This window comes from Arthrobotrys flagrans (assembly GCF_004000055.1).
Source record: "Arthrobotrys flagrans strain CBS H-5679 chromosome Unknown unitig_3, whole genome shotgun sequence".
In the NCBI taxonomy this organism is placed as follows: Eukaryota; Fungi; Ascomycota; class Orbiliomycetes; order Orbiliales; family Orbiliaceae; genus Arthrobotrys; species Arthrobotrys flagrans.
In genome coordinates this window covers 2,764,462-2,783,273 of record NW_027137547.1, presented here as the reverse complement: position 1 = coordinate 2,783,273, position 18,812 = coordinate 2,764,462, and the positions used below count along the sequence as shown (strand labels likewise).

The 18,812-nt window shown below is 46.3% G+C and overlaps 6 protein-coding genes across 6 annotated transcripts; 3 read left to right on the top strand and 3 right to left on the bottom strand.

Annotated features, from left to right (window-relative positions):
- Window positions 1-571: 571 nt before the first annotated feature.
- DFL_002184 (uncharacterized protein) lies at window positions 572-1,974 on the bottom strand (the record flags this gene model as incomplete). Its single annotated transcript, XM_067630934.1, has 6 exons — window positions 572-867; window positions 934-1,182; window positions 1,258-1,505; window positions 1,562-1,580; window positions 1,641-1,813; window positions 1,934-1,974. The coding sequence occupies 6 exons, from the start codon at window positions 1,972-1,974 to the stop codon at window positions 572-574; spliced, it is 1,026 nt and encodes a 341-aa protein (XP_067493528.1).
- Window positions 1,975-2,438: 464 nt separating this feature from the next.
- DFL_002183 (uncharacterized protein) lies at window positions 2,439-4,161 on the top strand (the record flags this gene model as incomplete). The annotated part of the gene is made up of 3 exons (XM_067630933.1): window positions 2,439-2,852; window positions 2,927-3,404; window positions 3,476-4,161. The coding sequence occupies 3 exons, from the start codon at window positions 2,439-2,441 to the stop codon at window positions 4,159-4,161; spliced, it is 1,578 nt and encodes a 525-aa protein (XP_067493527.1).
- Window positions 4,162-6,181: 2,020 nt separating this feature from the next.
- Window positions 6,182-7,711, top strand: DFL_002182 (uncharacterized protein; the record flags this gene model as incomplete). The annotated part of the gene is made up of 1 exon (XM_067630932.1): window positions 6,182-7,711. The coding sequence occupies one exon, from the start codon at window positions 6,182-6,184 to the stop codon at window positions 7,709-7,711; it is 1,530 nt and encodes a 509-aa protein (XP_067493526.1).
- Window positions 7,712-7,977: 266 nt separating this feature from the next.
- On the bottom strand, window positions 7,978-8,817 carry DFL_002181 (uncharacterized protein; the record flags this gene model as incomplete). Its single annotated transcript, XM_067630931.1, has 1 exon — window positions 7,978-8,817. The coding sequence occupies one exon, from the start codon at window positions 8,815-8,817 to the stop codon at window positions 7,978-7,980; it is 840 nt and encodes a 279-aa protein (XP_067493525.1).
- Window positions 8,818-9,066: 249 nt separating this feature from the next.
- On the top strand, window positions 9,067-11,546 carry DFL_002180 (uncharacterized protein; the record flags this gene model as incomplete). The annotated part of the gene is made up of 6 exons (XM_067630930.1): window positions 9,067-9,095; window positions 9,169-9,285; window positions 9,369-9,400; window positions 9,458-9,542; window positions 9,601-11,236; window positions 11,322-11,546. 6 exons carry the CDS (start codon window positions 9,067-9,069, stop codon window positions 11,544-11,546), a joined length of 2,124 nt encoding a protein of 707 aa, XP_067493524.1.
- A 4,038-nt stretch (window positions 11,547-15,584) lies between these two features.
- Window positions 15,585-18,647, bottom strand: DFL_002179 (uncharacterized protein; the record flags this gene model as incomplete). Its single annotated transcript, XM_067630928.1, has 9 exons — window positions 15,585-16,061; window positions 16,120-16,126; window positions 16,190-16,355; window positions 16,407-16,885; window positions 16,944-17,055; window positions 17,106-17,573; window positions 17,629-17,945; window positions 18,019-18,169; window positions 18,221-18,647. 9 exons carry the CDS (start codon window positions 18,645-18,647, stop codon window positions 15,585-15,587), a joined length of 2,604 nt encoding a protein of 867 aa, XP_067493523.1.
- Window positions 18,648-18,812: the final 165 nt, after the last annotated feature.

Here is an 18,812-nt window from a genome sequence, read left to right as displayed (position 1 = left end):
GCACAAATACATCCACCAAATATCCTACGGACAAAGTGAGAGGTTGGAATAGCAAGGTGTATTAATTACAGTTGGTCGGTTGGTTAGTGCGTCACAGACCTCGTCCGACATATAGCATCTTTGTTTGCATTAAAAACGACACTCCATGCTACATAACTTGCTCCACGTACTTTTACAACGTTTCTCGGTCGTCAGTAATACAATCAACCCCCTTTTATATAAAATAGTGATGGGGAAGTAGTCATTCTTTCGTGGTGGTTAGATCGGTAGTAGGGTACACATGTCGTTGAAGGGAGTGATTAGAGCCGTGTCGATAGCTATACTAAGTAATGCGAAGCAGAAAAGAAGAGGATATCATCTGATAGGAAGGCAATAAAATCCCATAAACCGATCGACACTAGCAGGAATCATGAAAGGCTGAGAATAAGAAAACACATGAAGTTTTAAGGACGAAATGAACAGTCGGAGGGAATACAGCAGTAGCAGCAGCGATGGTGGTAGGAAGGGGAAAAGATACAATTATCAACCACCTTTTAGGGAGCGAACAAGCAGTTGAAAGAGAATGGGGGGATTAGATATCTTCATACTCAGGCTTGGTTTCCGTTTTGGCCTCCCTTGCCTTTTGCATCCGTCTCAGCTCCCGTCTCCTCTCCTCCTCTTCATTCGCCTCCATTATATGCTTCTCCCGTTCAGTCTCCATATCCGGAGTATCCAACCTCACCTCCTCCCGTTCACACCCGCCCTCTTCAGCTGTCGTTGCTAACCTCTCAGACATTCTACGTTTCTTCGACCGTCCATTGACAAACATTGCTCCCGCCCACTGATTATCCCTATTACAACCGGTATCCCCCATCTCATGATCCCGTCCTTCTCCCCCATGGCCAGATCTACTCTATAAATCGCCTGCACCGCCATCTTCCTCAACTTTCATACTTTCATCTGCGGCTTCTCCGTTGGCTCCGCTGCCACCTGCTAGAACTTTTGTTGATGGATTCCCGCTCATACTCCCGCTGCCTGGCGTGATGGCAATGACTTTACCATTCTCATCGACGAATTCGAAGTTATAGCGGGAGAGTAAATGTGGGATGGCCGACAGCTGAGGGCCATAGCGAGCTGTGTTGTCGTAAAGTTCGAAGAGCGGTACGGCAAGGAGTTTCATGTTCTTGGGGACACTCAAAACTTCTACATGGATGTCAAAAGAGAGATTAGTAAACTCTAGGGCGAGTAATGTTGTGGGACTTGTGAGGTTTGACGTACTGCTCCTCGGCAAATGGATGAAGTAAAGCTTCTTGACCTCCTTCGGCCGTGTGACGTGAGCAGGGATGAACGGGTAAAGGAAGGTCTCGAAGTTAGGACGCCACCATTGGGCTAGTGTGTCACCGATTTCCCATTCGTCATTCACTCCTTCACCGGAGAATTGATTACCGACTGGGGCTAGACGTTCGTTCAGGCGGGCCTTGAAGCCGGAGATTTCGTCTTCTTCCGGTTGGAGGTAATCGCCAGGCCTATCCCCTCATTAGTCCTACTAAACCCCCTCTCCAGGGTAATCGAAGAAACGTACAGCTTGAAGAAGGCATTCGCTATCTGCAGCATCAAAATATGCGGATGACAATGTTCATGACACACCAGGATTCCCTCACACGTTCTTCGCATGCCATGCTTCTCGTAGTGCTCTTGAAGACGTTGGAGGCGGGCGAGGACCGAAGGGTCCTCCTCTGGTTGGTTTTCCTTTGTTCCGAAGGTATAGTTTGAAAGAGGGTAGAGACGGATGGTCTTGGGTTGGTTGGCGGAGAAGTCTGGGGGAATGATGGGGCTAGAGGAGGTGTTAGCCGAACCTGATGCTTTGGATAATTGTGTGATGAATGGTAATGAAGATGGAGATGGAGAGATTGATGAGACGAAATAAAATAATATGGGAAGGAGACATTCTTACGGATAGCCCGACTGGAGGGCGCCGCTTGTAATGGTCGACATTGCTGAGCTGAGCGTTCAAGATCTTTTACAGGAGTGTATCTGACCGTCCCTCGACCTATGCAATGTCACGCTTCTTAATCAATCCAGACCCAGCAAGAAAAGCCGCTGGACTCGAACAGGAAGAGATAGGGAATCGTAGCCAATGAATGACAGCGACGAGGTTTTTGAGGACCTGGACGGGGAGGAGCTGGCGTACTCTGATTGAGGCTGGATGGCGATGGCGGCGATGGTGGTTGATGTTGAGGTTGAAGTTGAGAGATGGATCTTGAGCCAAAGCCGGCTGGGAAGACGCGACGTTTGCGACGGCTGCCAAGACACAAGCTTAAATGCAACTGCACAACGAAGATTTATATTCAACTTCAACTTTAACCCCAAAACTTCATCTTCATCTTCATCTTCAACTATCTCCGATTAATATTATTATAAGAAGGATATGAGATATGATAATATGATACTCCGGTAACATGGAATCTACACTACCGCACCACCAATCTTTCCCCTCATCCGACGCCTACATCGCATCCCTCATAAACTTCACCTCATCCACCCCTCTCTTCCATCAGCTCGTTGGCGGGGTACACATCCTCGACTTCTTCACTTCATCGCCGCCACTGTATGATTCAATACTCCCACTAACCTGGCGAGAATACTTTGAAACCAAATCTATCGAAGAAATACTCGAAATCCTGCTTCGAACAGACTTATCAACCGTCTATCCAAAGGGAATCCCATATTCACTTTATGAATTCGCAGGAAATGTCCAGAGACATGAGTTATTACGAGAGGTCGTTAAGGATCTTGGTGAGGTTGAGGATCAACATAAGTTAAACAGACAGAGGAAACTGGCACAGGGAATGAGTAATAAAAAGTTACACGAGGTCTGTTCCTCTGCTTGTCAAATTCATTCTAATTGTACGGTAACAGAGCTAACTCCCAGTATATTATTCAGTAGGTAGAACATTTCGCCCGCTATCTCACCTCCGTCCTCACATCTGTCGCCACGGACTCCACCGGCGACTCAATCACCCACCTCGTAGACTTCGGGTCAGGACAGTCCTATCTCTCCAGGATCTTAGCCTCGCCACCACATAATCTCGACCTCGTGGCTGTTGAATCCAAAGCGAGTAATATAGAAGCTGGAAAGTTTTTAGACGAAAGAGTTGGATTAACGGCAAAGTCGCAGGGGAAGACTCTTAAGCAGAGTCTCGATGGCACCGAGGCCAAGAAGGGATCGATTAAATATGTTCAACATATAATCAAGGATGAGAGCATGAGGGAGGTCTTGGAAGCCCTTGAAAAGTCTGAAGATGAAAAGAAGACAAAAGACCCGGGACTTATGATTATATCACTTCATTCTTGTGGCAACCTTATTCACCATGCTCTCAATGCTTTAATTGCGAACGATGAGGTTAAAGCTGTAGCCGTCGTCGGTATGTACCCCCCACCACTCCCTATGAGCCCCCTCTAGATCCAATCTAAGTACATAACATTATATTATTAGGCTGCTGCTACAACCTAATGACCGAACGCACCGGTCCAACCTACAAACCACCCTACCAAAAATACATCCCAGCAGAAAACATACCCATCCCCTCCAACTGTCTAAACCACCACTTCCCGCTCTCCACCCGCCTATTTTCAAAATCCATAACCCTCAACATCACAGCGAGAATGATGGCCGTCCAGGCACCCCGAAACTGGACGCAAGCCACCAGCTCCGACTTCTTCAAACGACACTTTTATCGAGCATTGTTACAACGTATATTCTTCGAAAAGGGTGTATTGAGCGCTACGGAACCGTTGATAATAGGAAGCCTCAGAAAGGCCGCTTACACGGGGTTTTACGAATACGTGACCTCAGCTGTGAGGAAGATATTAAACGCAGAAAGCAGGGATGTAGGGAGTAGTGTCGGTGAGGGTGTTAAAGCGAAGATTAAGGAAGTGGGATTGGATAACATTGGAAGGGAGGAGGTGGAGAGTTATGAAAAACGGTATGAGAAGGGACTTAAGGAGTTGAGCGTTATGTGGACTTTGATGGCATATTGTGCGGGGTGCGTGGAGAGTTTGGTGGTTGTGGATCGGTGGTGTTACTTGATGGAGAGTGGGAAGTGTAGGATTGTGAAGGTAGAGGCGGCATTCGAATATGGAGTCAGTCCGAGGAATTTGGTGATCGTGGGGGTTAAGTGAATCATATCGTCTATCGGGCGATACCGGCTGAATGATGGAACTAGACTACTGAACAAAAGAATAATGGGATCTTCTATCCTTTGATTATGTTCTCGAGAGTCAGTTTATACTCCTCGGATTTCTTGGACGTATTTCCAAATTCCCTTGTCGATAGATTCAATATCTATACTGTCAACCAATCACGAGCTTCACAATTACACATATTCCCTATACACATTCTCACTCACCAATGCTATAGATCGGCTGCACATCCAACCAATAAGGCCAAAGTATTATACACCATATGCACTCGAATATCCTTCAAAGAATTGCTGCCGTCTATTCTCCGGTCCGTAGTGCCTGAACCTATTCGCTTACCCTAGCATACCATCGAACGCCAAGCGAAAATGCAAGCGCAACGGAACATTCCACGGTGGATCAATAAATTTTTTCTCTATAGCCTCTTGAAATTTCGTCAGCTACATCTTCTTTCGTTGTTATAGAAAAGCCAGTAAGGTGTTAGTTAGCGGGGAGCTCATGGCCTTCTAGAAAAGTTGGGTAGTGGATTTGGGGGCAGGGGTTGGTAAAACAATATTCATCCTATCTTTTTTTTTTTTTTTTTTTTGCAGCACTGATGTATAGAGACGATGGTAGTATAGAGACTGAAAGTGACCTCGTCCTGGAGAGGACACGCGGACATGTTGAAGACCGGTTGCAGGTCATTTAGGCTGAGGAGCTTGTCGTGATTCTTGGCGAGTCGCATTCATGAAGTCTGGTTCTTGATCTTGAAGTCGTAATCCTGGCCACCTAACATAACAGTACATAGTACGTATGCCCAAGAACTCGATCATGCCTCGTCTAAATATGAATAAATACTTGCCCATGGTCTCTTGGATCGGAGCTGGTTATGTATTTTCGGCACCGATATACATCCCCGCCTGACCGTTGATACCGAAAGAATATATAAATTTCGTAGAAGCCGCGATAAAATCTCGCCACTGGCCGGTCATCGTTTCAGATAATGCCCGGGCCCTGGTATCCTCTCGATGTCGTTATGCGTGCGTGAGCAAGGGACCCCTCTGATCCGGTAGATACCCAACCGAGAATATACTACGCAGTATATTGTTTTGGTGCCGGAGAGCCACGGAATTGCTTGTCTACCTGAGAACTCGAGTATTCGGTCTATTACAACATGCAACAAATGTCAACTACTTCTTCTGTATCATTGGCCTCGAGGTACCTACTGAATCAAGTATCGTGGTCAGTGGCCACTACATGAATGCAGAGTATACGGTTATCGATAGAGATAGAAATAGATATCATATCTACTCGCCTTCTCCATGAAGCCGGACCATGCAGGCACATGCGCACACGTTCAAATCGACAGACGGAAATCAACAGCTTGGCGTGGGCCCTGAGGAAGGTGTTCACAGGCATCGATTCCCGTCCTTTCCGCGCCACGCAGCTCCAGCCAGCCCGGTCTACTTCGCTTTTGTATAAGTTCAGGTCCAGGCCGTTAGTCTCTGTCCTAACGCTAGTGCCGGACCCACAACCTAGTGAATTACCCCTGGTTCACGTCCATTCTGCACAAGCGGAGCATGTAACTGGACCGAAGTGTGATACCACCGGCCTGCCGAATTGTTATTAGTTAATGAGGGAAGTCGGATGCAGCATGCAATTCCACGATCGCGCTTGAGAAATATGTGGTGACTACCTTCGCCCTACCTATAATTAAAGAGCACTTGGTTTACTTATAATGGGCTGACACCCGCCCGTCGATCGAGTTATTTCCTCCCTCCTTCCCTGTCCCCCTTGCTGAGCTTCCTCGACTCGCTCGGGCATTTTAATGTCTCGACTCCAGTCGTAGTACTTACATAAGCACCCAGCTCTTGATCATCGACGCAGCTTCCTCTCTCTCCGTTTCTCAACCACGGGACTGGGAAAACAGTCCAGGGTTTCAAAGTCTTTGCTGTAAATCCATTCCCCTTAAGCTATAGCCACTCGTTAGGAGCCTGGAAGGAAAGAAAGGAAAGGAAGAATGATGATCACCCCCAAAACCGCCTTCATGGTTCCCTACCGAATCTCAAAACCATACTCCCTCCGCTCTTTCCTCCTCATCTGCCTCATCATCGGTATATTCCTCCACATTCGCTCCTACCTTTTCCAAGTCATCTCCTCGGAAGCAGCATATATTTCAAATACCGTCAAAGCATCCCATCCGATCGAAAAACTCATCCTACAAAACCATCGCAAACACCAGAATTTCCTAAACCGTCAATCGAAAACACCCGAAGAAGCGATCAAAGCCTACAGGAAACGTTATCAACGCGACCCGCCACCTGGATTTTCAAAATGGGTCCGTTATGCTTTGGCGCAGAATTCTACTGTTATCGATGATTACGACATGATCGAAGAACGGATTTCTCCCTTCCGTTCCATTTCCTCGTTTGATCTTAACCGTCGGATTAAAGCTTGGCAGGAAAGTGCTGATGCATTCGAAACCGTTAAGATCCGTGATGGGAAATTCGTGGATTGTGGAGAACAATTTAGGAATAGTATTGAAGATATCGTTGACCAACTTCCCGATATGGATCTTCTTCTAAACTGGCTGGATGAACCACGGATCGTGGGGTACGACCATCTTCGCGATAGCAATAAAGTTACCATGGAGGACTTTGCATCGAAAGATGCTTGGGAAATACTTTCCGGTAAATGTCACTTTTCTTCTCAAAAGAAAATGAAGAGGGATACAACTACGAAAGTTAAATATGTCGAAGACCCCAAGGAGGCATTGGATATCTGTTCCCACCCGGAAGCATGGAACCAACACGGCTTCTTCAACTCTCCATCAAACTTTCGAGCGACGAGGAATGTGATCCCGTTCTTCAGCACAACGAGCATGAGCACCATGGCCGATTTGCTAACGCCCGGTCTCGACTACGTGGACTGGCATTACATCGGTGACGCCAAAACCGTCGATAACATCAACTATACCGACAAAAAACCACAGATGTACTGGAAAGGCTGGTCGACAGGATCATGGTTCAAAGAAACATCATGGAAGAGAAACCATCGCGTTCGCTTTATTGAGAAGTTTAGGAATCACTCGATGTTTAACATCGGGTTTTCGAAGTATGTTCAGTGTGATGGGTACTGTGAAAAACTCGAGGAGGTTGTAGGGTTGGTACCGATCGACCCACCGACCACCGGTTTCGAATATAAATTCGCTATGGATTTGGACGGGAATGGGTATTCGGGGAGGTATTATCGGTTACTACTCAGCAATTGTCTGGTGTTTAAACAGACTATGTTTGAACAATGGCATGATGATAGATTGGTGCCATGGGTGCATTATATCCCTGTTAGCTTGGGGATGGAGGAGCTGGAGAGTGTGCTGGATTACTTTGCGAATGATGAGAAGGGGCTGAGGTATGGTGAGCAGATTGCGATGGGAGGGAAAGAGTGGGCGAAGAAGTCTTTGAGGCCGATTGATATGACGATATATACTTATCGGCTGCTGTTGGAGTATGCGGCGCTGTTCGAAGGGGGTGCGGAGAGGAGGTTGGATTAGTCTTGTGGTGGCCTCGTAGCCATGAATCGTATTATGAGAGTAAGTTATGGTGATTTTCTTAGGAATGAAAGCTAGCAGGCGTTTAGGATTTTTCTTTTATGACGATAGGTTATTTGAGACGAAGCTTCATGTATTTAAATTTCTTTTTTTTTTTTCCCCTATCATCGATCTAAAAGCAAGATCTTGTATATAGCTTACCCAATTTTCATACTACCTATTTATCTATATTAAATGAAACTACGGGGGGTGATGCAGTAATATATCTCCTACTTTCCATATCGAATCTCAAAATGCACCTCATCCGTATGATGTACCTCCCCAAACCCCACAAAAACCGCCCTCATCCACTCCGCATTCCCCTCCGTCTCAAAACACCCATTCATATAACTCACAACATCCTCTACCATCCCCATCAAACTCTGAGGCTTCTCATTACCCAACAACAACGGATAGTCCAACGGTACCGGGAAACGTACCGTTGTGTTCTCGTATATCTCTGAACTATGAGGTTGTGGCGCGAAGCGGTCGTCGAATACCGGGTAGTCCTTGTCAGGACCTATGGTGTAGACTACTGTATCCGAAAGGAGTAAGGGTGAAGAGGTGATGTTGTAGGATGTTACGGAGAGGTCGCGGTCATGGGATGATGAGAAGTCGGAGCGTAATGAACTTGTATCTTCCCCTGCCGTTGCCGCCTCCCCTTCCTTTCCTTCTCCGCCCTCCTCCCCAGGAGTAGGATCGTCCGGCCATATTTGCTCAGGCTTTGGGATATTCATAACAATCTTCGGCGGGCCGTTCCTCTCCATGCTGATTTCGAGAGCACGCCTATCTAGTAAAGCGTGTAAATGGAGCTTCGAAACTACATCCTTTAAAACCCGACGTTTCGGAGCCGTCCGGTTGAAGATTAAATTCGAAACGCAACTTGATGGTGTAAAGTGCCAGAGGTTCCTAAGGTCATCGTAATGACGTTTTTGACGGAACGGAGTGGTTTGTAAGAGAGATGACCATAGCGGGAGGACACTAGCGGCGAGGAAGTGGTCGTGCCAGGGGAGATGGTGGAGGATTTGTTCGTGGAGTTCGGTGGGGAGGGCGGCGAGGGTGGTTGGCATTGTTTGGGAGTTTGGTGGGTTTGGGTTCAAGGGGGGGTTGGGGAGGGTGCATGAGAAGCCGGGCTCGCTTATGCCGATGCCGATGGCTTGCGGACTAAACCTCATCCGGTAATCCCCACCACCGCTAACCACAACTACCACCCGTTATCTATCGAAAGCTTTATCGATACGGTCAAATATAAACTCTACCCAAACGTCATACTCGAAGCCTGGCTGTTGAATTCGGAGAAACATCAGTAGTAGTACGATATGGGTCATCTAACGACCCTTGCGACTTGGTATGCATTCCCTCACATATAACATACCTTGATCAGAACAATCCAACTGATACAATATCCGGCGTTGACATAGCTCGCTAAACCAGTGGGCCCTAGATTTCGAGGGCAATGCCGAACGTATCATCGAGAGTATTCGTCTAGCCAAGGCTGCTGGAGCTTCCCTGCGTGTCGGCCCAGAGTTGGAGATAACGTATGTCAACCAGCTCCTATATTCCTCGATCCCATTCTTGTGAATGACACAAAGTTGGTGACTGTTGTATTGTGTGTTTGAAGTGGCTATGGATGTCTGGATCACTTCCTCGAAGGTATGATATATGATCTTATTCAGGATATATTTGAGATCATGGACTAATCGGAACTAGGTGATACCTACCTCCACTCGTGGGAGATGTTCGCCAAAATTATAAACCATGAGGAGTGTCAAGACATCATCCTCGATATCGGAATGTACGCTCTCTCCACCCACATCTACATGCCATAAAATCTCTAACCCCCACAATCACAGGCCAATAACCCACAAAAACGTCCGCTACAACTGCCGCGTCATCGCCCTGAACCGCAAAATCCTCCTCATCCGCCCCAAAATCTGGCTCGCCAACGATGGAAACTACCGTGAAATGCGCTGGTTCACACCATGGCTCCGCCCCCGCCACACAGAAATGTATTACCTACCTAGAATGATCACAGAAGTTACGGGACAATCTCAAGTATTATTCGGAGATGCGGTTGTTTCAACGCCCGATAGTTGTATTGGAGCTGAAACGTGCGAGGAGTTGTTTACGCCTGATAGCCCGTATATTCCCATGGGACTTGATGGTGTTGAGATTGTGACGAATTCGAGTGGAAGTCACCATGAACTTAGGAAGTTGAATACTAGGATTGAGTTGATACGGAATGCGACTTTGCAACATGGTGGGATATATCTTTATTCTAACCAACAAGGGTGCGATGGCGATCGGCTATACTACGACGGTTGTGCTATGATCATTATCAATGGAAAGGTCGTGGCACAGGGGACTCAGTTCTCTTTGAACGACGTGGAAGTGGTAGCGGCCACCGTCGATCTGGAGGAAGTCCGAAGCTTTAGGTTTGCGCCATCGAGGGGATTGCAAGCTGTTAGCAACAGCAAGACTTACACAAGAGTCGAAGCATCGAAGGCTTTGTCGAAGAGTGGAGAGTACATTCACCCAGGTATCAGACCCTCACCAGAGATGCAGGTTCGATATCATACCCCAGAAGAAGAAATTGCACTTGGACCGGCATGTTGGCTTTGGGATTATCTACGACGATCAGGGACGGCTGGATTCTTCCTACCACTCAGCGGTGGTATCGATAGCTGTGCAACCGCTACGATCGTCTATTCCATGTGCCGACTAGTCATCGAAGCCATCGAAAGAAACGACAAACAAGTCATCTCCGACGTCCAAAAGATTACAAAAGACCCCTCATTCGTCCCAAAAACTCCCCAGGAACTCGCAAACCGTATCTTCCATACTTGCTTCATGGGCACCGAAAACTCCAGCGCCGAAACCCGATCCCGAGCAAAGGAGTTCGCAGAGGTAATCGGTGCTTATCACGTTGATTTGAACATGGACACCCTCGTCACCGCTGTCAGAGAACTCTTTGCTTTCGTCACAAACAAAAAACCTAGATTCTTCGTCCACGGTGGAACTAAAACCGAAAACCTGGCTTTACAAAACATCCAAGCTCGACTCCGCATGGTCCTCGCCTACCTCTTCGCCCAACTTCTCCCCTGGGTCCGCGGTTTCGAAGGTGGTCTGTTAGTTCTAGGAAGTGCAAACGTAGACGAATGTCTTCGCGGTTATCTCACCAAATATGACTGTTCAAGCGCAGATATAAACCCCATCGGCGGGATTTCAAAAACGGATCTCAAGAGGTTTATCGCCTATGCTAGAGATCAATTCGAGATACCCATACTCCATGAGTTTTTGACTGCTACGCCGACGGCGGAGTTGGAGCCTATTACTAAGGAGTATGTACAGAGTGATGAGGCGGATATGGGGATGACGTATGACGAACTTAGTGTTTTTGGAAGGCTGAGGAAGGTGGAGAAGTGTGGGCCTTACGCGATGTTTACGAGGTTATTGCATGTTTGGTATCCGAGGTTGACGCCGGCGGAGGTAAGTTTCCCCTAATATAATCTTTTTTTTTTTTTTTATCAAATAGGAGAACGGGTGTGCTAACTGTCCGGAATTGTTTGAAAAGATTGCGACAAAAACGAAAAACTTCTTTTATTACTACGCTATCAACCGACATAAGCAGACTATCTTGACACCATCGTATCACGCCGAACAGTACTCTCCAGACGATAATCGGTACGACTTGCGACCATTTTTGTATCCAAGGTTCACATGGCCGTGGAAGAAGATCGATGCGGCTTTGGAGCAGATTGAGAAGGTGGAGGCGGAGAGGGAGAAGAAATTACAGTAGAAAATCGGGGTTTCTACTCGTTTGGGTAACTATAAGAATGGATGGATTTGGGAAGGACTAGTAAAGTTTTTAACTATAGGTAAACATGGAACAATTGGGAGGAGAGGTGGCCGGTATTTGGGGCTTTCTTCGTAAACTAGTACTAGAAGAAAAGAAGACATTCGTAGCCTGCCGGCGTGTGGGACCGATACTAAGAAAGAAACGCTACTGTACTAGCCATGCTACACATATTTAAGAATAGGAATTAAGGATCATAATGTTAAACTTCCACTCCGGTAAATATATGAGAACCCACGATTAGAAAATTATAAACGATATATATATTGTTGGTATGCTACAGGACTTGATACACCCAACTATCCAACCAATCTATTCCAATCAACACTCATCAGCCCGTGAAGTGTCAAAAGGATACATAGAGCCGTTTAAACTTCCTCGTCGGACGTTCAATCTCACTAGGATTGTCTTTTTCATCAATATCTTCCTATTAATATCATCATCACTCGTAGACTGGATCCGTACGACTGGCTCATTGGCATCTTTATCATCGATGTTCACGAAGTACCATCCGTATTTTGGATCAGCTGGGCCCTCGGAAGGAGTTGGATCACACCCGGGGTTTTGTTCTTGCTTTTCTTGTTCGAAATCTAATTCTCGGACATCGGTGCCGGAGAAGCCTGAACTGCTTTTGATGCTGTTGCTGTCGGTGCGATTGCCGTTTGAGGAAAGGGAGTAGCTCAGTAGTGATGTTGAGCTGCGTGAGGAGATTGATTTATTGTCTTTTTCTTCCTTTCTGCAGTTTGGTGAATCTTCGATACTATTTCAGCGGGTGCCATGGTCGTGTGAGGACGAGCTAGTTTCGTCTGCCATCGACATTTTGTCGGATGGGGACAGGTTCTTGCGCATCCTCCTCTTTCTCCTCCTCCCGTACTTGCTTTTCTGTCACGAGCGATTGTTCAGTTATAAGGATATCATATGCTCTTGCGGCTGTTTCTCTCCCAACTCTAGCCTTTTTCGTTCCAACACTGCTTCTTTCTCATACCTTTCAAGATGTTCCTTCCAATCCCCCTTGCAGTCGAAGTACTTTTCGCACTGGTTACAATACCAATGCCTCGCTTCCCGTCGATGAGCCGCCATGTGGTCGAAAGACTTGAATCCATCTTTGGTTTTACAATCATCGTGTGGACAGTAATAGTAATTCATCTTGTAGTCACCACGGATGATTTCTGTTGGACGAGGGTAGTGAAAGCTGTTTCGTAAAATCTCCTCAGGGTTTATAGATTTCAAACTTATGGTGCCAAGGAGTTTTCCGATTTCACAGGAGTGGAGGTGTTAGAGGCCATGTACTTCAAACAGCTCCTCAGTGTCGAAGACTTCATTGCATAGATCGCAGAAGAGATGACGCCAGAGGCGATTGTGAAGTGAGAGGGTGATTTGGTTGCGGTATTGTTCGTGGCATCTTGGGAAATAGGCAGATGGCGAATTCGTCAGTCTCTTGGAGTTTTTGTTTGCACCTGCTTGTGATTTTGGGGAGTGATTGTGAGTAGCAATTGATACGGGTGTCTGGGGAGGAACTTGAGGGGCTCTCTGTGGCGTCTGGGGCGGAGGAGAACGTGCTAGAGGGGTTCCCTGAGTCTGGATATTCTGATTCTATTTCACCTTCACAGAGGTAATGCGTGCAAGTTATTATCCTTAACTGTTCTCCGTGGTAACAGTTATTCTTTTGCCTGCATAATTCTTCGTTCTCCTCCCAGGAGCTCGGGAGTGCGAGGTATTGAAATCCGCAGTCGGGATACTAGGTATGGCCCTAGCGGATTTGACAATCATACAACTCTTTGGATTTTGAAGATTTATACGAACACTCCGGATATCCGCAGGATATTAAATAAAAATCCTGATTGCTATCATTGTCCGTTGTTGACTCAGGTGGCCATGTATCTCCCAAATCATCCGCAATATCCGACCAGGTCTAGGCACGGGGCAACGCAGTATCGTCATCCCTAGCATAATCCGATCGCGAACTCAAATCCATAGGAGAAACCGGACTCGAATCATCGGACGAACACAAGGTTCCGAGCAAATACGAGCCACAAACCCGTCTTCACCCTGAACAGGCTCCTGACAAGTTAGAAAGAACTTGTGTCCGGTCGCCAGCCTATGTGGGAGTAACTCCGTAGGATCTTCAAAGACCTCTTTGCAATCTTCTATTGAGTAGGAGGTATACAACAGATTATGCAATCCTTGAGAAGTTTGAGCGGAGTTATCCTGTGTATTGGGTTTGGTATTTGTAGCTGGTTGGAATGGGGATGGAGCGGGGGTGGGGATCCAGCAGGGGTAGTCGAGTATTCATTTGTAGCCCCAGGCGTCCTTTCAAACGTGGAACAGACCTGGCAAGTTTGGGGCAATGACCCTTGGCTGGAACAAAAGGAAACCATCTTTGTAAGATATGGATATTTGGAATTTAAACCTCTTGGATCTAGTAGTTTTTAGAAAACCAAGTAGATGCTTTGTGCAAATATAGCATATATTTGTGGCCTCTGGGTACGAGACCAGTACAGAGCAGATTTGCTTAGAGTAAATGCAACGGGGGGAATACTATAGTATGTTCAATCGTAAAGATTCGGCTTGATTACTTTCGGAAAAGTAACTCGATCAAAAGAGTGCAGAATGGATCTATGGACAGGAAAAATTAAGACGATAGTGTTCGAACCTAGGCGACGGTGGACAAAGGACACAGTTGTCAGTGGGCAAAGGTCTTTGTATCTATAGGACCTTATCCTGAGGATAGGTAGGACTATTCTGGGTACGAATCTAGCGACCATTTTTAGATCCGGAGGCGAAAATCAATACTGTGTTGAGCCTGTTGTATTTACAAATAGGGTAATTCGCCCAAGATAGTATCTTGGAATTTTTTGCAGGCGCAGCGGGCTTTAAAGCGAGGGTTCAAACCCGGGAAAGAAATCCGATAACGAGCTCAAATTTGCAAATTGCTCTCCTACAATACCTATAGGTATTTATCTATATCGGGATCGAAATTATAACTCGACTTATCATGAGAGGAATGTTAATATACATTGAAAAATAATAAATCCCAGGACCAGTCTCGGACACAGACCGATCTCTCTCGGGGTTCGCTGTCGATCGTCAAGAAACTGAATTTTCTAATATGAAAAAAGATCCCAAGATGCAAACGATAAAATAAATAGAAATGATAAGGTATGAGAAAGTAAACATGCATCGAAGCCCGACGTCTAAAAAGCAGTGTATTCCTGCTATTTTTGGTGATCTTTATGCACGCATGATAACGATGAGGGCTACAAACAGCCACCCCCAATGAAGAAAAAATGAATAGACCACGAGGCCAGAATAGACCGAAGGATGTATGAAAATAGAAGGATGAAAACATCAACATGAAGCCATAGCAGTCGCCCACCCGTATCTTTTTTGTATGATGCCAAAGATTTTGAAGTCTATCGTGCCGGAAAATGAAAAAAAAAAAAAAAAAAACACGAGAAAGAAAAAAGAACACCATGGACTGAGAAGTTTTGTAAAGGGAAAAGGGCATTAAAAAAAGGGTATGAAAGATGAAGAAGATAAGAGTTGCAACCGTCAAATCGTGCCAATGAAATACTCCCAAAGCAAACAAAACAATCGTCATGGACAAAAATCACAAAAAGTTTGAGTATCATAATGACCCACAAATCCACTTTTAATGGGGGGGAAGGGGAGGAATGCGAAAGCATCAATCATGAATTACAATGCAATAGGGGGGAAGAAAGAAGAGAAGTGAGGAAGGAAGAGAAATAAGGACCCAAAACCAAAGGAGAAAGAAAAGAGAGAGAAAAACTAACGAGCGGAGGACCTCCGGACCATTTTGGCTGCCAGAGCAGCCAAAACCTCAAAGGTCGCCCAAGTAGAAAAACACCCATATACTCCTCATCCGAAGCGCGAGAAGAATCCTTCATTCTAAACGAAATATCACACGGTTGATAAAGTAGCAAACGGTGGTTCTTACCCTACAGAGAACAAGCGACTCCTCTAAGTCGCTGCTCTTTGCATTTGGAACCCTGTCGTGACTCCAGTTCCGTCTCCATGTTTAGCATTCCCATTAGCGGCTCCGCCGTTAGCAATTCCGCCATTAGCGATTCCACCGTTAGCGTTAGCGTTACCGTTGCTAATCCCACCATTGGCGTTCTCTGCTGACGGGCCCCGGCTCATAGGCCTCAGACTACGTCTTTCCGCCCTCTCCTGGGTTTCAGTACGTCTCTGCAACCTTAAAGTAACATCTTCCTCCTCCTTTTGTTGCAGGGATTCGGAGGGTAGCAAAATGGCCCGATCAAGTTCGTACGGCAAGCCACGGTGCCGACCTCGAACCATCATTGCCATAATGACGACCTTACTAAACGCGTTGAATTGACCAGAGAACGAAGTGTTGACGTCAGGGTATCCAAGTGATAGTCCAACAGTTCCGTAGGCGGAAATGACTTCGAAGAGGCAGGCGAATTGGGTGAAAGCCTAGTACGGTATTAACAACCAGTCTTAATGTTCAATGAGAGATATTCAGGATACCCACATAGTCACTACGGTTCGATATTCTCGAACCTTCAGAAATACAAATCGCGAACAGTCCCAAAAAGACGTACCACAAGTCGAATGACAATTGTCTTCTCAAGTGGGCACCCACAAAGGAATGATCGTTGGGGTTGTCATTCTCTTCATGGTCAGCGTAGATACCAAGAGACCTTTCCTCGTACACGTTGGTTTTTCGAACGCTGATAGCGATCGGGAAAACTGAAATGTACATCATGACTTTAAAGGATTAGCATAAAACTTTCAAGCGTATCGCGAGAGTATGCTTACTAAGGTAGCTAACTTGAACAGCCGGGTGTAGGTTTGCCAAGTTCACAACCGCGAAACCCGCTGTCCTCGTAGACACGGCTTGGAAGTAAGCATCTAAGATGCGATAGTTGACCGATAGCGAAGTGATATCCGAGTTATTCAGGTCGAGAACGATGAATAGTATGACGTCCGTAGCGTTCATAATCACCAAGACACCGAACAACCACCAGGTAGCTTGGCTTGGAAACAAAAGAGTAAAGCATCGTCGTGGATGGTTGAGAAGGAAATGTAAACTCTCTTTAGCGACCCAATGCTGAGGACACGATTTCCAAAGCACCCAAATGATAAATCTGAGCATGCAAGGGAATCCCGTATTGCCGATAATGATAAGGTATGAGAGTAGGAGCAGCGGCCAAGTCGCCGTTTGGAAGGATACCATAGAATCAGGGGTCAAAGTAAATCCTAAATCGGTGAATGCAGACGAGGAAGTAAAGATTGCCCTAGTAAATGTCAACAAACCCATCCGATATCCAAATAAATAGAGTGGTTTCCACCTACCACCACGTTCGATTTTGGTGTGCTTCGGCTACTACAGCGGCGTATTTTAACTGGGTGCTAATCCACGGAAGCAGGCAGATAATCCCAAAAACCTGGAAGAACAAAAAGTAGCCTACGGCTTTTAGTAACCCTCTAGGGTTTCCAGCGAGATACAAAACCTACCAACAAGAATATAGCCCAACGTACGCAGAGATCTGTACTCGACGCCACCTAGCTCATCCTTTTCCTCTTCGGTAAGCTCGCCATAATGAAACTGCGAGTTCCTGCCGATTGTAAGTGTATTGGGAAGGTAAGGCGCAGGTTCAGCAGTCTTCGTGCTCTTCCTTGACGGACTAGACCCCCGACGACGATGAAAATTGTTTGATAGCACTCGATGGACACCGGGGCTGACGGGTGTAAGGAAATAGTTCTGATCTGTAGAACTAGCTCTAGATGTTGTTGTCCTTAGCCGCTGGCGAGTATTTGAATGCATTGTTTCACGGGCCATTGTCGGCTCGTCGATCGTGATAACACGTTTGACTAGACCAGGGGTTTCTGGGACAGGTGGTAGTGTCTGGTCCTCATCTTTCGGACCCCTTTCCTCGCCCTCGTCTCCGCCATCAACGAATTTATGTGCGATTCCAGACCCGCCTAGTTATGACAAGTTAGTCTTCGAAAGGTCTAATGTAAGATACTCTTAACTTACGGTTTTCGACGTCAAAAGGGCTAGGTACAACGTATACTTCGGAATCCTTTCGCCGCTTAGGTTTCGGTTCTGCGAAACTGATATGCCCAGGAGTGGAGGTCTCGCCGCCTTTTTCCAAGATCCCACTTAATTCAGTATTGGCAGGAATCGGCGACAAGGGAGGCCGTTGAGAGGCTTCGTCGTCATCCTCAATTGCGAAATCATCCTGATCGTTGATAGTGTCAGGGAAGAAACCGCCGGGTTTACTCTGCCTCATGGCAAGCTGATGATTTCCATCCGATCTCGATCTACTATGACTCGATCTTAACCCCGGGAAACTATTACTTGTGTTAGAGCGGTTTGATAATAGATAAATAAATAGCACAATCAAATAAAGCAGTGTGTCGTTACTTTATAGGACGGCTGGGTCCATTGAACCCACTCGCAGCATTTTTCCTGAACTCTTGCAGCTCCTTATTCCCACTAGTCGTTTGATCTTCAGTCTTTTCCGATTGACCGGCTTTCTTTCCCGAACTCAAGAGAACCGTTATCTTCCTACCGGCTGAACCAAGTCAATATATTTCGGTATTACGAGGTCGAGGAGAAAACCTACCAACACCACGCTCCGCCTGGTCACCAGTCTCTGATTTTCGTCTAGACATGGTTCTGCGCGCCGAAACGAGGGTCTTGCTCTGCGCGACCACTGTTTCGAAGCGTTTCTCGAACCAGTAAAGTCTGATAAACACCACCCCGGTGTTTATAACGATGGGATTTGTAATCCATGGTACAAGAATGAGAACGACTTGCTGGTATGTTGTTAAAGTGTTTAGATTCGCAGTGTTGAGGCCGGATTGTGTACTTGATCCAGTGGCGAAAAAGAGACAATCAACATAGGGAAGATTTTTGAGAGGGTATATTAGAATCGAACCGATTATGGAGCATCCAATGATATAGAAATAGTGAAGGGTGATAAAGTTTAGTTTTGGAGGGCGGATTAATTCAAACCAGGCGGACCAATCGATTTTAGAGAAATCTATCATTGTGAATTGAAGTTGCGGTTAAGGGGAGGTGGCGTGCAGAAATATAATTGTCGTAATCGGAACTTTGGCGATAGATAGATAGATGGCAGTCTGAAGTGTTATTTTTGTTGGTCGAAGCTCGATAACGGTTTCCAAGGGCCGAACTGTTCAAAGAACGTGTCGACG